The sequence below is a fragment of the Epinephelus moara genome, chromosome 22 (assembly GCF_006386435.1).
Source record: "Epinephelus moara isolate mb chromosome 22, YSFRI_EMoa_1.0, whole genome shotgun sequence".
Lineage (NCBI taxonomy): Eukaryota > Metazoa > Chordata > Actinopteri > Perciformes > Serranidae > Epinephelus > Epinephelus moara.
In genome coordinates, this window is record NC_065527.1 from 14,079,970 (window position 1) to 14,102,742 (window position 22,773).

At 39.5% G+C, this 22,773-nt stretch overlaps 2 protein-coding genes across 4 annotated transcripts; both read left to right on the forward strand.

Annotated features, from left to right (window-relative positions):
- The first annotated feature begins 222 nt into the window (after positions 1-222).
- On the forward strand, positions 223-4,276 carry ccdc126 (coiled-coil domain containing 126). Of its 2 annotated transcripts, none has more exons than XM_050035298.1 (3): positions 223-591; positions 2,754-3,478; positions 3,656-4,276. In XM_050035298.1, exons 2-3 carry the CDS (start codon positions 3,241-3,243, stop codon positions 3,910-3,912), a joined length of 495 nt encoding a protein of 164 aa, XP_049891255.1. In that variant the 5' UTR covers positions 223-591; positions 2,754-3,240; the 3' UTR covers positions 3,913-4,276. The 2 variants fall into 2 exon arrangements, with proteins under 2 accessions (XP_049891255.1, XP_049891256.1); XM_050035299.1 differs by having other exon boundaries at positions 223-566.
- A 2,603-nt stretch (positions 4,277-6,879) lies between these two features.
- On the forward strand, positions 6,880-14,258 carry tra2a (transformer 2 alpha homolog). 2 transcript variants are annotated; one of them, XM_050035295.1, is made up of 9 exons: positions 6,880-7,020; positions 8,522-8,655; positions 8,851-9,016; positions 10,117-10,170; positions 11,180-11,368; positions 12,838-12,953; positions 13,237-13,350; positions 13,435-13,505; positions 13,621-14,258. In XM_050035295.1, the coding sequence occupies exons 1-9, from the start codon at positions 6,985-6,987 to the stop codon at positions 13,629-13,631; spliced, it is 891 nt and encodes a 296-aa protein (XP_049891252.1). In that variant the 5' UTR covers positions 6,880-6,984; the 3' UTR covers positions 13,632-14,258. The 2 variants fall into 2 exon arrangements, with proteins under 2 accessions (XP_049891252.1, XP_049891253.1); XM_050035296.1 differs by having other exon boundaries at positions 13,237-13,344.
- Positions 14,259-22,773: the final 8,515 nt, after the last annotated feature.

The following is a 22,773-nucleotide window of genomic DNA, read 5'->3' on the forward strand; positions in this document are numbered from 1 at the left end:
CTTTACTAGTTTCAACGGCTTTATCGTTTCTGTAGCTGTTAGCACTTTAGGAATTTGTTTTATTGTTTTAATTCAAACTGTATAACTCTTTGTCTTAACGGTTAACCATTAAAATGCATATAATATTACCTTTCCTTCAAATTATTGCTTTCGTCATTGCGTTAATTCGAGAGAACGGGCCGTAGGACTACATTTCCCACAATGCCGCAGTAATGACGCAGTTAGTAGACGTTCAGGGGAACCATGACAGTCTGCACAGTTGCATGCTTGGAATTCTAGCTACCGACTTCTGCTTGCCAGGAGCTCGTTGTTTAGGAAACCGCGGAGTTGGAAGTCGAGATGGCTGTCAGAGTGAACCGACAGCTCAACGTGAATACCGGCAGATAATCTTTTTTTTTAACGGAGACAGCGGACCGCTCGAGATATTTCCCCCAACGACAGCAACGACAGCCCAGGGTTGCCAAACAACAAGCATCATTCAGTGTCAGCCAGAGGTAGCAGCTGGAGCTCTCAGGCGCCTCGTCCCTGCTCCTCTGGAGCCCGTCAACGTCTGCTTCAATCTCAAGGTAGCTTCTCGGACAACCCGCTGAGGTGAAGTATCTGTGTTTGTTAAGATTTGCAGTTAATATTTTGCTTTTTTGTTGGCAGGCAAGTTTGAGCTTCACGACCCAACACGTCGAGCTAGCGTTAACATGAAATGTTAGTAGAGTTGTAGCTCCTTCAACTGAGCTTGAGCGGCTGCTAACAATTACTTTAAATATATATTTGGGGTGAAAATGTCTTGAAACTAAGTATCTGAGATCGAGCATCTGTAATTTGTAAGCTTTCGTGGTCTGTGTGCTGGTTAACGTTACTTTACTTTTTATGAACACATCTAACTTGCCTCTGTCTAATCATTTCACAAGTCATGTGTGCTAAATCATCAATCTGTGTTTTGGACTCTGTGTGTTTAGTCACAGTTGCAGTGTCATACCATACGTCTAAGTATTCATATCTTTTATCTTCTCCACCCTGACTGTAATAACATGGTAGTATTCTCCACAGTGCAGTCTATTGCTCAGCCTGCCAGCTGTTGAAATACATGTGACAGCTGCTGTGGTGAATATTTAACCTCCTAGATTAGGTATTTTAGATGACAGTATGTGCCTTATCATTGTCAATCCCCCCGTTAGGTACACTGTGTCTAAACAGTCCTCCATACAAGTGGAACATTCATTGTCTGAAGCCATGGTCTAAATAGTGTGTCTTTCCATGGAACAAAGATCAGGCCTGGTGAATAGCCTGACATGACAGTAAGGACAAGGACAGTGTCTGAATACCAGAAATCTTCTGATTGTCAGTACCACGATTAAGCAAGATGGATGTAATCTGTTGCGTGACACATGGGAGTCACAGAGAATCATCCTTAAGGTTTATTAGTTTCTTCCCTGGAGCTGGATTATGTTATTTGTTAGGACCTTCCACAGAAAGTTTAAACTCCAGCCTGAAATATTATCTATACTTGATTGTGCATAATGTCCCTTTGTAACAAGCATCGTGCGTTTCGTTTTTAAGTGCACAGTGTTTTGGTGAACGGTTAAAATTGGCATTATAAATACTATATGAATAAGGCTGCTATACATTTATTTTAAAATAGGAAAATGATTAATGTTCAGGATGTGATGCTCAAATAGTTTCCAGCTGCTTTTTTAGACAAGAAACTAAGACATGCCTGAAGTGGGTGGCAGAGTTGTCTCGCTCCGTCTGGCAATGGCAGTTGCATATTTGTGTTTTGCTTCCTCTTCGGTTTCAGCTGTTACTCTCATCAAGTCTTTACACCTTGCTTTATCTTTCCTCCCAAGCTCTTGGCCTGCTGCTCATCAGTAGCGTCCAGGTCACAGGAAGGACATGTTTGTGTGTGGATAGGGACTGGGAAGCATCACTAATCGGATTCTGTTACCTTTCTTTTCATAATTTATTCCCTCTGTCACTGTCCCCTCTCTAACCTCAATAGGAAGTGACACTCCCACACCCAAGAGAGAGAGAGCGGAGAATGAACTCGGTGACAAAAGTAGCGAAAACTGAGAAACGATCACCTAATTTCCCCCTGCATGTGTGCCGTGCACTCATGGGCTATTTGTCAGTCAAATAACTATTGTTGAGGTGGGATTAGAGGATGAATGCCCTCTATGCTTCTGCTGTGCCTCCTGTCTGAAGCTGCAGAATGGGTCCCATGAAATCTAAACTGGTAATCAGGTTTCTGGTAGAAGAGGGCCGAAAAACATTTGTGGGTGAGTGGGCTATTATGCACCCTGACCCAAAACAGCAAAGAAATCTGCCTTTAATAATAGCTAAATAGTTTAGGAAGCCACTTTGATGTAGCCACCAGTGCCTTGCCAATAATGATGAGGCGTATTTTGTTCCTCATCCAGCACATGCAGTGGTGTTTGTGTGTCTGGTGGAAAATCTTAGTGCATCCACCCAGAAATCCGCACAGCCATTATGAATAAAAACCACAATGCTCAACAGGGCTCTGAAGAAGCTACAGAAGGGCTGCAGAAAGGACCCTGTGAGTGTTTTGGTGTACAGTAGAATGAGTTTTTGTTGCAGGCTTGCAGCATTGCACAATGAAAATGTAGGAATCATGAAAAAAGGAGAGCAGAACAATCTCTGTTAAAATAATTTCTAAAAGATGGTAATAACAAATGTCTCTCTGTGTTTCTCTCATCTTATTAATTATGTATTTTCTGTCTATATTTGTATACCTCTCCAAGGTAGCCAACAATGCCTGCGGACCCCCTGCCTGAATGCCCAGCCTACATTTATGATTTGGTGTTAGACGTCTTGCAACCAAAGCACCTCTCCAAAAAGCTCTGACTGCCGGTGTCTGTGGGCAGCAGCTTCCTTCTGTTTCGACTTCCTGGCCTCGGCTGTTGCTCAACACTTTTTCATCTCCTCTTAGGAGGGGCACGATGCCTTGAGCAGTTAGAGAAATGTCTTCAGCTGTATGGGTATAATGCATGCATGAGTTCTGCTGGAGTTCACTTGAGAAAGGCACTGAATCCGTACCAGCTCTAGGAATGCTTTGCAGGGGGCTTTGACCTCTCTGTAGAAGACAGTAGAAAAACGAATCTCCCCGCAGGAATCAACTAATAATTATCATTCTACTTATAATTTTATTGGTATATCTGCACCCAAGAAAAGACCCTCAGCCTCAGACCGGGTCTCTTCAGCTCCTCTTTCCTTTGCCGCCCCTGTACCATGCTGGGTACACTCATGCGGAGGAACATGTCCCAAAAGCTGAGTGTGCTGCTGCTGGTGTTTGGCCTGGCGTGGGGACTTATGCTGCTGCGCTACACCGTGCAGCAGCCTCGCCATCAAAGCAGTGCCGAGCTACGTGAGCAGATCCTGGAGCTCAGCCGGCGATACGTCAAGGTCCTGACAGAGGAGAACCAGAACTCACCAGGTGGGCCACAGGGAACCTCCATGGCAGGTTATGGTAAGCGTTTCAGAAGAATATGCAATGTATGTGTTAACTTCTCTCTTTCCTGCACATGCAATTACTTGCTTACTCCTACGTGAACATTGTGTGTTTCATAGTTTTGATAGTTCACACTCAAGCATTGATTTTTTGTTTTTCCCTCCCCTTCTCCTCCCCTCTCACATGCACATGCAGCTGATCTGAAGAGGACTATCGCTGTGCTACTGGATGACATTCTGACGCGGCTGGTCAAACTGGAGGGGAAAATCGAGTTGGTGGTCAATGCCTCCTCCACTAACACCTCCCACACAGCAGGGGGCGTCCTTGCCTCTGCTTCCGTCGCCCTACAAAAATCCTTAAAGCATGAGATAGCTGGCAGCCACCCAGGGACGTCACGCCTTCACCCGCACATCCGTAAACGGTCTCGGCCGCATCAAGGAGTGTATGTGTGATAGATGGATTGATTCTTTTTTTTCTTGTTTAGCACATTACACTTTCCCAGCATTTATCACTGATGTAACAACATCAGACAAATGAAAAGCAATAGGGAGACATATGGACATCCAGAAACTTCAAATTCGGGATGCTTCTCAGAAATTTTCAGCCGACTCAGAGGGAAGAAAGACTTCTTTATGCTCTGTCCTATCATATGCTGATATTTATTTATTTTTTACCAAGACTATCCAGCACATTTTTTTATATTTGCATTGCTGATTTTATTTGGCTTAGATTTTAGCATTTGTTTTATAAAGCCACATTTGAATCTTACGACTGTTTGAGCAAATGCAGAGACCTATAAATACTCTTGGAACCGAACCAGATTCTCACATGCTTTATCATAAAAAGGCTTGAAATGCTCCTCTATCAACATTATAAACCACCTTACAATACTGCTTAAATATATCAAAATGCTGATCTAAACAGTACAACTCATGATAGTTAGGAATAGCTGTTTGTCAGGTTTTAGCTGGTGCAGTTGCTAATTACTGTATGAGACTCTACTTTCAGCTTACACATAGTTTTAACAATAAGAATAATTAAACTGTATAGCTCGCCTGTAAGAGATAATCCAAAGAATGTTATTTGCACTCCATCTGCAGGCAGTATAATTGTGTATTTACAATTGCTGCAAGACAGTTTGAGGTTTATGCAGAATTTGATGAGATGATGCCGAATTGCCACTGTAAACAGGAGTGTGTGTGTGTGTGTGTGTGCTTTGTCTCAGTTTAAATCCAACGATTCCCTTGCCCAGTGTTGAGAAATGTTATAACTTACGTGTGTAGCAGATTGATTGTACTGTGTAGTCACTCTTAAGCCCTTTCGTGCTGTTAAGATGGCTGACCTACTGCTTACACATGTTCAGGGTTCATGTTGCACTGTGACTCTATAGAGATTTTCTAAAAATACTGGGCTCATCCAACTTTGACTTAAGGGATATTTTAAGAGGGTGGACGTCAGGCTCTGGAATATCCATTCTTCCAGCCTTCCTGCTGAGATACTCTGGCTCCCGTCCAGAGGAAGAAGATCTTTAATTTGCACAACATAATGCTCATTAACTTGTTGACTTTGTGCAGCAGGGGCAATACTTTTACCAATACTACTTGGGGATTGTATGAAACAAAGTCAATGTGGGTGGCATACTAAAATATGAGGGAGAAAATGCTTCATGCTGTTGCTCACACTTAAATATATGAGAAGGCCTCCGGACTGAATGATCAAACTGGTTTAACTATGTCTACCATGAGTAATGCCATAAATGTACTTTGCTTCAAATTGCTTAAGTAGAAAAGATGGTGACCCAGTCAGCTGCTGTGAGATAGCTTTACTAATAAATCCACCTTATGGAAAAACATATACTCTTATTCAAATCAGTTTTATTGCTATGTATTAAATGTGATTGGAAATTGTGGCTAATGTCATTCAGGAGATTGTAGTTGTGACATTGTGTGCCTCAAGACTATAATTAATTTACAGTTGTGGAACGTAACATCTACTGAAGGACTGTACTCAAGTACAACTTTGAGGCACTTAAACTTACCTGAGGGTTTCTAATAATGCCATTTTATACCCCCTCTCCATTACATTTACTTGAGAGTTGTCAAATAAAGTAACTATAGTTACTTATTAGCAGTGATGGCCCCCCTTATACAGCTGCTGACCACCCCACTGGTCCTCCTGACAAAAATAATTGGAGGCCGATGCAGCTGTCTTTAAGAGGCTGTGGTGCACACATTTTGTGAGCTAAGCACAGAGTTAGTGGTATTTTGTGAAACAAGACAGCCCAAGGCATCTATTGGTACCAGTCATGTCAGCACAGCTTGTTGGAAAGGGGGCTAAATAAAGCTCCAAATTCTATATATAAGTAGATATCCGAATGAAAATGAGTCCTCTGGGTACCCATGGGTCAGCCCCAAACTTGCAAAGGCTTGTTCCCAGAATATGTTTTGGTCCTTACGACCAACGTACGCCTTCAAATTAAAGCTCTATATTTGTGTTTTTAAATATTTTGGGGGCTTCTTTTTGCCATTATTTGAGAGGACAGATGTAGCGTGGAGGGGGGGATGACATGCAGCTTAGGGCGGTGGGTTGGACTTAAACCCGAGGCCACTGTTGCAAAGACAACCTTTCTACATGGGGTGCCTTTTCTACCAGGTGGCCTAGTGGACGCCCTTATTTGTGTTTTTAAATAACGACCAGTCTGTTTGAAGGACAATGAATCCCCTAACATTTATGGATACACAACATGATTGTGGTGAAATATAAATCAGAATCAGAATCAGAAATACTTTATTGATCCCTGAGGTGTTAAATAAATGTTAACTGTATCAGTGTTAGTCTATGCACACCAGATAATTAATTATAATGACTGTAAAATCAGAAACCAAATTATATCAGTATGCAATTCCTTAACGCTCCACATTGACATAGTTTACAACTAGCAAAGTAACCCCAAAACTTTAGTGGCCCCATCTGCCACCCCTGTGAAAGATTTCTTGGGGCACCACTGCTTTGCAGATAAGGTTTTTACATATAAGAAAACAATCATCTCATACAATATGATTTATTATTACAGATTAGCTTTACAACAGTATAGCTTGGTTTTGACTAGCTCCATTTCAACCTAATTCAATATGTAAATACTGCATACTGACTTAATGTTTCATTAATATTCTTTCAATAACATATAAAGTACAAGCCACATTTAACATTAAAAGGGGGTGTTCTTTACAATGCACAGTTTTCCTTGTTAAAATTTTAAATGCAGGTGATTTTTGATGCTGTATCTCTGCTTCCACAGCTGATCATCAGAGACCATTGAGAAGTTTTCAATGAGACGTTCAAGTACACTAACTTTGTGGGAGACCACACCGGACGTGACGTAGGATTCTGCAGCACATAAACATACCACCCACTTCACGCGCGCCATCTTCTAGCTAATAACCGGGCAGAATTAAACATTGCATAAAACCCTCAGTGCTGTTTGTTTCCATCAAAATACTCGGTTGTATTAGCTATACTGAACAATGAGTGATATTGAGGATGGACACTATGGAGGACGGGTAAGTAGTTACATCGAAAGATATTAAATAAATCTCTTCCTTTTTTTCTTCCGTGTGTCTGTCGGTTAAGAACACTGTAGGCGAATTGACCACTAATGTAGCTAATATATTAGCTAACTTTGTGCCAACGCTAAATTAATAGCTCACCCTTGGCTTTGGCGTTACATGCTTTGTTGGCTAACGTTACTTTAGACGCGGAAAGTGTTCTGGTTTTGTATTAAATCAACAATGTCCTCGAAAGTACCGTTAATTTTACACGAACGGTGCCCAACTGCTCCAACCAGCCTCCTACAATGGTAGCTAACTAGCATGCTAATTATTGTTAGCTAAAGAATCACCCTGGTTAGACCTTAGTATTTACACATGTCCCCTATCTTTGTCAGTTAATTGTATTGCACCTGACTCATTTGCAAATTAAATGAAATACAAGCTATCCAGGACGTTTGTATATCGTCCTTTTGTGCGGATATTACTGCTTCAGTCATTCTTGCACCTTGGCAGCCTGGGTGTTTGTATTTCCTGATCTAGATTTACGTTATATCAAAAGTAACTTTAGTCCCAAGCATCTCTTCCTTTCCTGCTTTCAGGCTCAAACATTGCTACAACATGTATCTAAGCTCTTCACTTGTAACAATGAAGCTTAAACTGTTGTAACTCTGCTAATTTTAATAATTTCTGAATTATAAAACGTAATGTGGCATCAATGTAATTGTACTGCATTCAGTGTTCCTTTTTCATTTCATTTAAAATATTCTCCTTCTCTTAAACCTATGATCTTAATTTTATTGAATGTTCTTTTTTCATTAAGGTTATTGATCGTGAAGGATTTGAAGAGTTTTATCCAAGAATGATGAAGAAAATTTTCAAGATAAAAGAAGGCTAATGAAAACATGTACAGAGCAGAACATAGAAGTGGAAAGGGAGGAAGTGTGACGGAAGAATGGTGTCAGATAGAAGCGCTTGCAGTGTAATGGCTAAAATGAAACTGGTGTCAATTTGGGTGAAGAGAGGAAAACAGACCTGGAATCAGAAAATGAGAAAACTGAAAAAAGAAGAATGAAGAAGGATAGAAAACCTGAGAGAAGGGAGTAGCGTGTAAAGAATCTGGAAGAATGAATGTGTCCCTAGGTTAAGTAAATATACTGTTTGTGTCACAAATGTCTTTTCTTTACTATGCTCTCATACTGTAACATGAAAATGCATGTTTTACTTTTCCCTTGATGACCCAGGTGGACTTGGATATAGGCCTGTCATGTATATTTGATATATGTATATATATGTTTATTAATAGGCCACATTGTAAACAAACATTTATCTACTGGAATTATAAGATTACTAACCCTTTCCTCCACAGTACTTAAGCTGTACATTTTAGACAGGTGTACTGTATGTGTCCAACATACTCTACCACATCTTACTACTAGGCTTGATAGTTTTGTTGTGTGTAGAAATACATGCATTTGTCCATGAGAATGTTGTTAACATGCTGCTGTGGCAACAGGGGTCACGCTCCCCATCTAAATCGGATCGTGGGAGTCCAGCTCGGGTTAAGTCGGAGAGCAGGTCTGGCTCCCCGAGCCCAGCCCGGGCCTCCAAACGCTCTGAGTCCAGATCCCACTCTCGGTCAAAATCTAGGTATGTTTTTGTCATTTAATGATCACATCATTTTACAAACAAAGAAATGCTCATAGGAGGCTGAAATATGTCAGTCAGTTCCAGGGTGCTTTAACTTTTCCTTTCCTTTTCTATCAATGATTAAATTCCATAACATTGTCAAGCCTTGTGTGCCATTAAATTAATGCCAATCCTCCTCTGCCCAATTCTTTTCAGGTCTCGTTCTAGGCGGCACTCTAACCGCCGTTATAGCCGCTCACGCTCTCGGTCCTACTCCCGCCGGAGGAAGTCCCGCTCTCGTTCCTACAGTCCAGAGTACCGACGCAAGAGGAGCCAGAGCACTTCCCCTATGTCGAACAGGCGCCGTCACACTGGCAGCAGGGTGAGTTTGATGAGATCTGAAGATAGGGCAAAGTACAGTAGGCTGTTGAAAGAGAACCAGAGGATACTTTGTGTATGCTTACACACATTTATAGGGTGTTAGTACTGACATTTTGAACACATTCAGATTTTTTTTTTTGACAAGGAAGTGCCTGTGAGTGTAAAAACATATAAGTGAATTGTACATACACAAACCTCTATTTAAAGCTGTTACATTCTTTGACAATCACTCGGCTTATCTCCCAAAAACGCGCTTCTGTTTTCAGTTTCTCATTGTTTCAATACTTTGTCATCTTTACTTTGACAGGTCACAGTGGCTATAGCAGGCAAAATGACTTAAATGTGTTAAACACAATGTGTTTAAAATGTTTTGTGCATTGATTCAAGTTGAATTTTTAAACATATTTTACAAGGATTATATGATTGGAAGGAATACTTCACCCACAAACTGAACATTCATATATCAAATACTCATGCTGTGTTAGCTTGAATTTGCAAAGAAAACTTTCATTCTTCCAGGGAATGAAGAATTCAAAAACGGCAAACATTGCTGATAATTGAAGTAGATAGGGACCACTTTTAACTAAATCAAAACTATATCAAAATATCTGTGTACAAACTGTCAACACAACTTGTACCGAATAATCAAGTCTCATGAATCCAGTTGTAATGCTTTGTGCTCCGAAAACATGTTGCAATTTCTGAATGGACTAAAAGTGAAAGCGTAGCTAAGTTTCACTTTTGGTCCTTTTAGTGAATGTAACATATTTATATGGTTTTGTTAAGCCTGGTCCCTGTGTACTGAAATTAATTAACAATGTTTGCCATTTTTGGATTCGTCATTCACCATAGACATGTGAGAAAAAACGTTTTCTTCAGGAATTCAAGGTAACACAAATGTGAATATTTGGTATGTAAATAGTCATTTTGTTGGTGACGTATACACTTGTCAAGGGCAACTGAATTTCACATTCATTTACTTGTATGGAAGTGTAATTTTTTTTTCTTCCCTTTTTTTGACACTTGTGGTTAATGCTGTGGGAAACCACACCTTTAATAACCCCTTTCATTAACCCCCCATTCCTTTCATTATATCAACAGAGCAATGACTTCACAAAAGAAGCATACAGTCATGGCGGAGATGCTGATGTTAGGGTATGTGGACCTTCGGACATATGTTTGTGTGTAGGTCAAAGGTGCTGCTCCCAGTGTAGTACTGGATGAGGGATTAAGATATAAATATAACCTACCGGAGATCAAATATAACTTTGATTCTTTGGTTTCATCATTGAAATTACTGTGTTCGTTTTATTACATGGTTTTTGTATGTAGATAATTTCAAAGAGTGTGTATATGATGTTTACATGTGTTTTAGTTATAATGTGCTGTATGGGTTTCATCGTGACAATATTAAGTATAATTTTTAAGTTAATGCATTCTAAAACTTTAAATATGTTTGATAAATTACATTTTACACATGGAAATGCTGATGTTTAGGAATAAGGGCAGTTAGTATTGAATAAAACAATGCTCTTCTTGCAGCACTGCTGCTTTAAGAGGTCCATGTGATAATGAAAAGCAGGAATTAAGTAAGATTTTCAAAGTAAGCAGAAAGCAAATTAAATGATTTTGGACGCGTGTAATTCTCACAGGAGCATCTTTTTTAAAAAGCTGTTTAAGGGGTTATTAAAGCTGTCACAGTTTACCCACTGAGCATTTACTGTGGGTACTGCTGGAGATTCTTGGAGGGAGGTTTTGGTACCCCGTTGTGAAAATGTATATATATTCCTAAATTTTGAACTCTTAAACTCAATAACTGCCTTAGTTGTAAAAGTAATAACGTAACAGAAAAGTTGTATCTCCTAAAACAATGAAAGAAAAGAGATGAAGCCCCCAATATACACATGAGGAGGGTTTTTTATGTTCTATATAAATAAATGTGTGTATAATATTTTCTTGGTGTTGTATTTTCTGTGCTTACATGGAGAGACAGCCCTCTACAGTCCCTGTGTTCAGTGCGTTAAACATGTAAAATGCTGCTGTGTGCATGAGGAAGCATGTTCTGCATACTAAGTCCACTAAATGGATTTTGTATGCAAATCATGCGACGGGTAGATGTGGTAAACCACACCACCAACTCTAACCCTTATGTTGAACCTTCCAGGCAAACCCTGACCCCAGCACATGTTTGGGGGTGTTTGGCTTGAGCCTGTACACCACAGAGCGTGACCTGAGGGAGGTGTTTTCGCGCTACGGTCCTTTGGCGGGGGTCAATGTGGTGTACGACCAGCGCACGGGTCGCTCCCGTGGCTTCGCCTTTGTTTACTTTGAGAGACTGGAGGATTCCAAAGAGGTATGGGATGTTTGTGGTTTTGTTCACTGGTTAGATGTCTAATGATCTTCAGTCCTGGTCCCAGGGAATCATTTGTTTTCTGAATCGCATTAATTGGGTGTTTAAATAGGACCTATTATGCTCATTTTCAGGGTTATGCGTGTATGAAGGGTTTCTACTTAAACATGCTTCGCATGTTTAATGATCAAAAAACACTTTATTGTCTTCATACTGCTGGAACACCAGTATTCACCCTCTCTCTGAGAAGGCTTTGTTTTGCACCTGTTCCTTTAAGCCTCCTCTCACAAAATGTAGTCTGCTCTGATTGGTCTGCATTTCCAGGTCTTCCCTCTCTTGATGTCTCTGCATTGCAGCCAAGAAATGGCTGTAACAGAGAATAGTGGCACTTAATTGATTTTGGAAAATCCCCAATAAATACTTAAGCAGGAATATGATTAAATTCAAGGAGGAATTTACAACATTGTTTGCTTGTAGCTTTGCATACCAGTGTAGGCTACGTAATGTGAACGCTTGCATTACTGTTTTTAGAACAGATGATCATATAAAATATATGGCACCCTATAGCGTCATATCGTTGCTAGAGAAGAAAGAACTGTTGCAAAGGAGTTTCTGAACAGTCTGAAACCTGACATTTTGCTCACAAGGATTACTTAAACATACAGTTACGTCATTATTTGAAACATAGGCCACGTTTAATATAAACATCCGTCACTGTAACACTACAAGTAAGACTAAATTTGTAAAAGCATAATCGGTCCCTTTCTGAAGTGTAAAAAAATTCCCTGATTGAGATGACTGATAGGATTTATTATTTATTATTTGTCACATGAAATCATACAAATACGTTTTCAGAGAAATGCCGTCTTTCAGTGTCATGGCTGTAGGGCCAGAGAACCAGGAGTGAAGAGTATGGACGTTAAGCTACATGCAAGGGATAACGTACAGTGAGCAAGTCATCATTGAAAAAATAACCTTGGCAGGGTGATGCAGAACTTCAGTCATTCCTGACTTTACAATGACCCGCTGGCTGTACATTATCCTGCTTATTACAGATTATCAGACTCAAGTATTCAACAAAGCTGTATAATAAAGTCTTAAGTCTAATCCAAGTATAGATTTTTGCCCTTTACCACTTGTTTTACTATTTCACTTAAAAAACTGTGACTTCTTCATTTCTATACAGCCAGCTACAGATTGTTGGGCACTTTGTTTTCATAGTATTAGTACATGCAGGTTCAAAGGTCCCCCACTACAGATAATGCCTTTTTTAAAATTTAGTTGTGATTACATAAAAGCGCCACTAGGTGTCTGCATTGCCACAAATTCCCTCCCTTTGCAGTCATGCATCTTGAAGCAAGGGGGTTACGATGTGTAATGTAGGTGGGCTTTTGTAAAATAAATGATTTGCACCTAAAAGCCTACAATAGTTGATAACATCTTTGTCTTCTCCTCCCTCCTGTGTGCTTCAGGCAATGGAGCGAGCCAATGGCATGGAGCTGGACGGGAGGCGCATCAGAGTGGATTATTCCATCACTAAACGTGCTCATACCCCCACACCAGGAATCTACATGGGCCGACCAACACAGTAAGACCAACACTATTGTCAAGTGTTGCTCATCCGTTTCCTGTACCTCTTGTGAATATTCATCACATGGTTGAAGTCTCGAAGAAACATAAATGTACACTTAAGCCATCAGGGGTGAAACAAAAACCGGGTTGGTGTAATGTTGAGGTGGCAGAGCTTACTTGTGCATCATCTCCTCAAACACAACCCTGATTTGTAACAACTTATATCAGCTGTGAGACTGTGTTGTGTTTCTCAAGAGATAAGATGCCTGCATGTCATGGCCTTGTTCTTGTTTCAACAGCAATGGCGGCGGAAGCAGCAGCAGCAGCAGCAGCAGCAGGAGGGGGAGAGACTCGTATTATGACCGCGGCTATGACCGCTACGACAGATGCGACGAGTATGACTATAGGTACAGGTGAGTTATAATTTGAGAGTCCACAGTCAATCTTACATCTATACGTGGGAGTAAATTAATTAAATTTGCCTTGTCGCTCTGCAGTCGCAGGCGTTCTCCATCACCCTACTACAGTCGATACAGGTCACGCTCACGGTCTCGCTCCTACAGCCCACGTAAGTATGAAGAGAAATGCATACAATAGAAAGCCTAACTGCGTCTGTGTACCTTGATGTCTGTTGAAAGCAGATTGAATTTTTTTTTAGTAATGTTCATGTTTTCTTTTTGCAGGCCGATACTAAGTTCCTTCTCTCAGCGTTCAGCTTCCCTCCGATAATTGACGGTGTGCGATTCATCATGGTGTTTCTGAGGGGAACATTTTGAATTAGCATGTCTATATCAACAGAACTCTTAAGTTTGAGATAGTTCTTGTTCACATGCAATAGATGTCTTAATTTTTAGACGTTTTGATGCATCCATGTTGAGTGTGAGCAAAGAACTCTGCAACTGTTGCTTCATTCTGTGACTTGCATCCTTCCTTCCCTCTTCATTTTCTGCAGCAGCGATAACCTGTTTTTCCTGTTGAGTGATGGTCGAAGGGGAATGTAAACTGGGTTTTATTACATAATGGTGACACTTAATTTTACACCCTTTTTTTTAAGTAAGTTTAAGAATCAGCTCAGTGTATGTGCAGTAAAGATTACAGATTAATCCCAATGTTACCTAGCACTAACTGAGTTACTGGTAAGTAGCAGGAAAATCAGGCTGTAAAATGGAGTGTTACCAGCAATCAGTGGTCGGTTCTCTGCTCACATTCATTTTTAGTCAAGAAAGTCATTGTTTGAGTTTCTCCAGAGAGTTTTATTGTCATTTATTACATTTTTTTATTGTTTCTTTGTATGTAAATACAAATATATTAAAACTTCAAAGTTTGTAATGCGTTTTTCTGACTTAATGTGCATGAAATTGAAGTTGAGCTTTGGTTGTATAGGTGGGAGTTAATGCTTTAAGTTGAGTGGGAGAGGTGGGAAAACGAGCTGGGAGAGTTTCACAGAACAAGACCAGCGCCAAGACATGATAAGTGAATGTTGACGCAGATTTCAAGTTGTTGATCTGGAGCCACTATTGAAAAACCCCAATAGACTCCAAAAGATTGAGTTTTTTTCCTCATTCAGGTTTCACTACTGAAAACATGCAAAGAAGGACTTTTACAAGGCCTTTACTGAGTGGCTTTTATTGCATAAGATACAAAGTTCACATGTAAGAAAACACTATTATTCAGAGTGTTCTGTGCCAGTGTGTTTGAGTTCTCAGTACATATTCAAACAACTAAACAGCTTGTGCTTTCCTCAAAATTCTTCCCATGGGGCACACTAAAATTAAGTAACTTTACTGTGACTGTGATGTACCTCACCTTAACTATGAGCTTAATAGAACATATACTTGTCTAAAATAGCCAATTACATGCTTTGCATTATGAAAACATGACTAAATGCTGCCAAGTTTGGTCTACATGACACAGTGTTACCTGTCATGTGTTCCTGCACAGAACAAGTCCTTGTAGATTGCATCAACATATCAGTTTTTGTCTAAAAGAGATACAAGATCTTGACGCGAGTTAAGTGGATAATCACAAAAGTAAACCTGGAGGAATGGAGGGCTCTTTATCTGTAGACCTTAGCCTCAATAATAAGGCACCTCATTCAAATCAGGTTAATAATCACTGCTGACATGACAAGGGGCCCCTCAGAGTTATGCGTTCATTCACACCGACTTAGATAATTCTTAAGGTTCCAAGGTAACGCTCGCTAGAAGGTTATAAGGGTCAAAGTATGAGGTCTTTCTCAATAAAGGTTCAACACTCCAAGCCATGGTTGGATGTCTGTTGTCTACATTTGTGCTCATTTTCTCCTTGGAACATTATGTCAAGTGAATTTTAATCACTGGTGATCCTTCAGATACATTTTTCCTGTATAGGTTTGTGTAATAAAATAATTCAACCCCCCAAACCCCCAAAACAATAACAGCTCAAAGTCTAATGCAGCCTCTCCTTGACAGTTTTCTTTAAAGAGAACAGGTGCAGATGGAAGAAAATGCACTTGATTTTACAGCTACATGAGAGGTTGTGAATTTCTTTTTCCTCACTGAATTTGCACCAGGAGCTATTACTTATAGGTTGACTAGTTGGGGACAGAATGGACATAATTTCATTTTACTGGGACCGCATGTAGCGACATCTTTCTAACAGGAACTTTCAGGAAAAAAAAGATACAATTAGATTATTTTCTATTTCACAGAAAGTCAAATATTAAAAGTAATGTCAGCTATTTGGGTGGAGGAAGCACCTACTACTCAAAAAACAAAAGATGAGCTAAAACACTGCAGCAATCAGACCAGACACACACAGTGTATTCAGATTCTACATAAAATACACCGCCTCCATCTTTTCTCTGTTCTCTGTCAATTTTATCACATGTAGAGGTATACGTTTTATAACAGACAACCAAGGGGCAACCTGTGGCTTTAACATGCATTACTGAGACTAAAACTGGGAGGGTGCACTCCTAAAGTACAGGACAATGTCTAAAGGTTAGTAACAGGCAACGCCATGTTCATGTTTTCAACATGGTTTGAACACAGGATGGCTGGTGGGGGGTGGAGGCTTAAATCCTCCGCCTCTGAGTTGTTTACGTCTGAGGCACCACTTAAAATAAGAAACATTAACAGCACATTATCTTACGTATCAGTCAGAGATTGTGATGGTGCAGATATCCTGAGTGATTTATCATTTTACTTTGGGATGATTTAAAGTTCTTGATATTACGCAGTGGAAGATGTTTTCTGGAGGATTTATCTATTTATATCATACAAAAATATGACCAAATTCAACTCAAACAGTTATTTAATGTGCCAGGAATGTGTTTTTATTGTTTTCTTTGACTGTAGGCAAGTCTGTGTTCACACAATAAAATATTGCATTATTAATTTAAAAACTGTTTGAAACTTGTGACTAGTGTTTTGCAGATATGTGGTTCTCTGATTTTAAAAGAAGTGAGAATTTACAGACAGCGGAAAAGAGAATTATTCTGCCATAACTGTTTAAATCCACAGCAAATAATGTGTATTTCTGTGCTGAAATTAATTACCAAAATCATCAGGTTGATAAATGATTGGTTAAACACTTTTACGTGAATTCAGTATTCACATACAGTAAATTAAAGCTATATTTTAAAGGAGAATTTGCTTGAACTTTTCCACATTACAGAAAACACAATGTAGTCCATTACAAATTCAACAAATCACACACTTTATTTTGCAGTGAACTTAATCTAATGTAAAATTACAAGTGTGAAAACTTGAAGCACAGCAAATCATGTTTCTCTCCTTTTTAAGAAAACAGGACATTGAGGAAATTGGCTGCTTTTGAGTTGTTTCAAGAGCAATTTTCTCAACCCAAATCATTGTGTAACTAATCAATCAAGGTGCTGAAAACAGCAAACAGCAGCAGCCAGAGGGGAAAATATTCACATGAGAGAGACAAAGAAACATGCACACACACAGTGCAGATGCAATGTGTGACCAAGTCTGCAAATATTCATGTGACTGTGCGTGAAAACACCCACTTTCATCAGACTTTTTGTTCAGCCTGAACATGTGGTGTTAATCTGAACAAATCCTCAGCAACCATTAAAAAAGCAATCATCTCAAGATCACAACATAAAAATACAAAAATCAACAGATGTTTATTGCAAAAAATAAACTAGAATTCTGGTGAAATTATGAGAAATGAAAACACAAAATAATTTCAAGCTATTTCTCTCACACACTGCAGTGTGTGGCTCAAATTACTTGCAATTAAACAGATATTTCATTCAAAAATATACAGTTGTTTCCACTTGTGAGGCGAAACGATAGTACGACGGTGGCTGTGTTTTTGGTGTTATTTATAGCTTTTTAGTTTTTTTTTTAAACAAAACAAATCATCAATTATTTCTATTAAAATATCCACACATTTAAACAATCTTTTCAGCTCCTCCTGACCCAGATTAAGTCAACTTTCCCCCACTAATTTCCAGAATTGGGCTTTCGTTTGAAGACAAAAAAAGTGTGCGTGGCGAGAAAACGAGAAAACACAACCCTTTCTTTCTTATATTATTCTTTAAAAAAAATAACAAATGTATTATCTTGAATATATGCACCATTTTAACATTTCACCAGTGTGCATTAACTCGTTATTTGCTGCTAAACAGAAATACATCCTCCTTGGCATGTGTTTTGAGAGGGCACAAACCGCCATTTTCTAATGAGATGTAGGGTGTCATCACACAGGAGAATCTGTGGAGAAAACACATCCATTTTTTTATGTTTTGGAGCCTGCATGAAAGCTCTTTATGTAAATAGAAAGCATGTGCCCGCACCTTAAAAAAAGCCATGCGTTAACACCGATAAGGACATTGTTTCCATTAGTTAATGTTACTGTAAAAGGCTCTGGATTCTCCTCAACATGGCGTTCACCACTGTGTTCCCTGACTCTGTCCGCAGCGGTCAGTCAGTGGATTTAATGCTTACAAGTCAAGTGGAAAGAAAACATAGTCAAATATTAGAATCGCCTGCTAATAAATACAAAATAAAGCAATCTCACCGGAAACCAGAATCCCTTGGTTGAGAGTTGCCTAAAGGGGTTTTAAAAGAGCCTTGCGCTTGGCGACGCAGAGTATCTATATCTTGGAGTGAGGCCAGCAGCTCAAAGTTGGGCTATAAACTGCGTTTTACTTAAACAATCTACCTCCCTCTCCTCTCCCCTTCTCTTTCTCTCTAGAAATATCCCAGACTATGTTTAACCAGATCGATTTTGTCAGTTCTTTTCTTTTCCTACACTGACATTAACCGCAGAAATCTTCCCACATAGGATGCAGTCTAGTCTGAAACTTTATGTCAGTTTGCCCCTATGGAATTTGACCATTGCGAGGAGTCCTGAGACTGGGGGCGGGGAGACTTTCTGTACATTCCTCAGCGATACATTCACTACTCCTGCAGAGCCTGCAGCCACACACACACACGGTCACACACACACACTCACACGGACAGGCTGCAGCCATGCATCAGTTCATTTAAACCGACACAGTCAGGCGAGCACTCACATGACTTGCTGTCTCTATACAAATATACCATGTAGAAGGTGCTGTCCAGCACATTGCAGATTGAGCTCCTGCGGTGCGTTTCGTTATTTCATTTGCACTAGAGATCCTTGAAGACAAATAAACTAGGTTGTAAAAAATTGTAAGCGCCTAACTAGGCCGGCGGAAGGCGCCCAGGTTTCATAAACCCCTTATATTGGTCCATATAGAAGGAATATGTGCATTTAAAACTGAGTTAGAAGTTATTAAGAAACTTTTCCTCAGTTAAAGCTTGAAACAAATTATAGAACTATTAGAAATGAGCAGAAAGTGTGTTTAAAGTTGCATTTAACTGGTATTTTTTATTCTTTTTCCATTGCACCTATTATAGGAGTGACCCATAAATGTAAATGCGGTGTAAACTTCCTGAAAAGTTGAGAAGAGTTACAAAAAGTGCCGCGGATTTGTCCACTGGCTCGTGTTTCGTTACATCTTTATGGCTTGTGACAAAAGCCCAGCAGAGGAAACATGGGGAGAAATGCATAATTGGCGCGCTGATTCATATAGAATGGTCGAGCCGGAGAGCCAATGAATGAGCGCGTTGAGGCCGAGCCAGCAGCAGTAGTACGGAGCGGGGCTGCAGCCCTGTGATTGGACAGCCTCCCGAGCCAATCAGAGCGCTTCGTGTGTTTGTTCAGCAGCAGAGGAGTAAACCCACTGAGACAGCCATGGCCCCAGTCTGAGCTAGTGGCTGAAGGGCCCACTAAACCAACACTCCCTTTGTAACCTGCTTTACATGAGCATGCACACCTAGGCCTATTCATTAACAAACACTGCAGGGACATAGTACTATCATTTCAGCTCCAAGCATGGCTCAGGGCAATTGCAGGGCTGCAGTGGAGGTTACACCCACCTAATCTTACTTTAACATCTTCTTTTTTCCATATGAAATACACAGTTTGACCAAGTTTTCAAAAATCTAGCTGTTCAAAGGCTAAATCACTTTGGTGATGACATGTAGGTTGCAGTAAGGCACACACATTTACAGGAAAATGAATACTATTATGTAACTTTTCATATTTTACATTGTTGATTACATGATTATTTTAAGGCTGCAATTCACACTTAGTTTTAATTTCAGCACAAATAACTGTTATATCATAACACAAAACAATGAGAGAATTCAATTATGCCGCTGTGTTTGCATGCCCACACATGATCCAGAAAAAAATGTCTTATTCTCATATCTGAAATTATACTGTCACAAATGCTGTGAATTGAGAACATTTAAACAATTATGTTGCATAAACCTTCCTTCTGAAGATGCTGGGATTAACCTTGGACTTTTATATTATGGATATGCTAAGTATAAATACACACAATCAGCAGGCAGTTAATGCGACACAAATATAACACTGAGGCAGTATAATAAACTTTATGCGTTTGTGAAGTTTATAAAGTTCACTTGGAGAATTGTTGATTCAAATTAATCGTCGTCTTGCAGTTGCAAGAATAAAAAACTGGCGATGTATGTTTATGCAAACCATGGATATGCTACATTTGAAGGTTTTACATGCATCATATCAACATTTCTACGGTGACATTTTGCATCATTTAAACTTTTTATTCTTTAAAACATCCTGCAACATTATAATACAAAAACTTTCACATGGTAGTCTGCAGGTGACACAGTACACAAACAGGAAACAAAAAGTGGAAGCAAACAGTTGCATCCCCCCAAACTCACACAGCACCCCACATGACATACTTTTAAGGCTTCCTATTAGTGAATCTCAGGAAGCTAACCCCCATTTGTGGTGACACTCAACTCCAAATCTACAAATCAGTTTGGCTAGCATTAACTTATATGAGGCTGTAACAGTCGTGGGACCAATTCAATCCTTAAAACAAGGTGTGTAGTTCGGATTACATTACATTATTTGAGCTGGATTTCCCAACAGGCGGAGGAGGAGGGGATAGTGGGTGGTGTGACACCTGGGGGACACAGGTGCCAAGCAACAGACAGTAGCAGACCACTGTTTGAAACCGACAAACAACAAAAGCGAGTACTTTTAACAAAACATCAGGACATATACAGCCATGTTTGTTGCAACAAAACCATTATTTTAGTGACACTTCGGGGCAATTTCAGCCATGTTTGTTGTGATACATCGGGTATTTTTTAACGACATGTCGGGACATTTTCAGCCGAGTTTGTCATGATACATCGGGTGTTTTTTAACGACATGTCGGGACATTTTCAGCCGTGTTTGTCCTGATACATCGGGTGTTTTTTAACGACATGTCGGGACATTTTCAGCCGAGTTTGTCCTGATACATCAGGTATTTTTTAACGACATGTTGGGACATTTTCAGCTGTGTTTGTTGCGAGAAAACCATTTTTTAGTGACATGTTGGGACAATTTCGGCCATGTTTGTTGTGATACAACGGGTATTTTTTAACGACACATCAGGACATTTTCAGCCATGTTTGTTACAACAAAAGCAGATATTTTTTAACAACACGTTGCAACATTTCCAGCTGTGTTTGTTGCGAGAAAACCATTTTTTAATGACATGTTGGGACATTTTCAGCCAAGTTTGTTGCAACAAAAGCAATATTTTTTTTAAAACACATCGACATATGTTAAGCCATGTTTGTTATGACAAAAGCAGATATTTTTTAACGATACGTCGGGACAATTTCAGCCATGTTTGTTGTGATACATTGGGTGTTTTTGAACGACATGTTGGGACATATTCAGCCATGTTTGTCACAACAAACACGACTATTTTTTTAAGACACATCGACGACACATTTTCAGGCATATTTGTTACGACAAAAGCAGATATTTTTTTAACGACATGTTGGGACATTTTCAGCTGTGTTTGTTGCAACAAAAGCAAGTTTTTTTGAAGACACATCGACACATTTTCAGCCATGTTTGTTACGACAAAAGCAAATACTTTTTAACAACACGTTGCAACATTTTCAGCTGTGTTTGCTGCGAGAAAAACATTTTTTAGTGACATGTTGGGACATTTACAGCCGAGTATGTTGCGACAAAAGCAAATTTTTTTGAAGACACATCGACACATTTTCAGCCATGTTTGTTACGACAAAACCGGATAATTTTTAACGACACCTTGAAACATTTTCAGCTGTGATTGTTGTGACAAAACCGTGTATTTTTGAACAACGTGTCAGAATATTTTCAGCCACGTGTGTTGCAACAAAACTTGGTATTTTCAATGACATGACTGAATGATGTTTGTTGTGACATGACCAAGTTTTTTTAATGACGCGTCGGGACTTTTTTGGGAATGTTTTCTGGAAAAAGTGTGTAATTTTTAAACCGCACCTCGGGACATTTTCAGCAATGTTTGTTGCTACAAAACCGCATATTTTTTAACAGCAACATCAGCTGTTTGTTGTGACACAACAGGTTTCTTTTTACCTACATATTGCAACTTTTTCAACCATGTTAGTTGCTATAAAGTGGGTCATTTAATCCAAAACATGATGTTCTCCTAACCCTAACCAAATGGTTTTTGTGCTTAAACCTAACCACACACTAACCACAGTGTTGTCACAATATAATATTGAAAATTTAAACACAAAGTTTCTACATATTCGCTACAAGGCACAAATATAACCTATCCAAAGTTTGTGGAAACGTACAAGGTCAACGTTGTCTCTGGTTACTGGGGTTGCTCCTTGGTTGCTACAGTTGTACTGCCATTGAATCATACCATGTTATACTGAGAAGTGTTTCTGGTATTTTGTCCACCCCAGACTAATATAAGAAGCCCACTCAGGATCACACAGCACAGTTCATCAGCACTGCAAAATACAGCCTCCAAAGCTCTCTTACTCTGAATATTATGACCTTCATGAGAATAGAATTTACTGCTGGACTGTTATTAGACTGAACTGGGTTTGGATTTGTGCACCTAATGAACTGACAGCCGAGGATAGATAGATAGATAGATAGATAGATAGATAGATAGACAGATAGACAGATAGATAGATAGATAGACAGATAGATAGATAGATAGATAGATAGATCTTTTTAACCCTTACTTTTGTTTTTTACAAATCCATTGTCAGGTGATCTATTAATAACTGTGTGTAAATTTACATTTTGGGGTCCCTGGTGTTGAAAACCTTTAACTAGCTCTGCTCTGACAGTATATTGACCTTTATGCCATCAACAGGTATAGATTCAGCAACCCGCTTGTCTGCATACGGCCATTTTCATACAGGGTGACCCCCTCGTCAACTATCGGCCTTCGCCTATGATTTACAAAAGATCCTATTGACAGT

Excerpts from the sequence above, each read along its gene's own strand:
- ccdc126 (XM_050035298.1), top strand. The coding sequence starts at position 3,241 with ATGCTGGGTACACTCATGCGGAGGAACATGTCCCAAAAGCTGAGTGTG. Across the intron at positions 3,479-3,655 it reads AACCTCCATGGCAGGTTATG|CTGATCTGAAGAGGACTATC; the intron begins GTAAGCGTTTCA and ends ATGCACATGCAG.
- tra2a (XM_050035295.1), top strand. The coding sequence starts at position 6,985 with ATGAGTGATATTGAGGATGGACACTATGGAGGACGG. Across the intron at positions 10,171-11,179 it reads GCGGAGATGCTGATGTTAGG|GCAAACCCTGACCCCAGCAC; the intron begins GTATGTGGACCT and ends TGAACCTTCCAG. Across the intron at positions 13,351-13,434 it reads GAGTATGACTATAGGTACAG|TCGCAGGCGTTCTCCATCAC; the intron begins GTGAGTTATAAT and ends GTCGCTCTGCAG.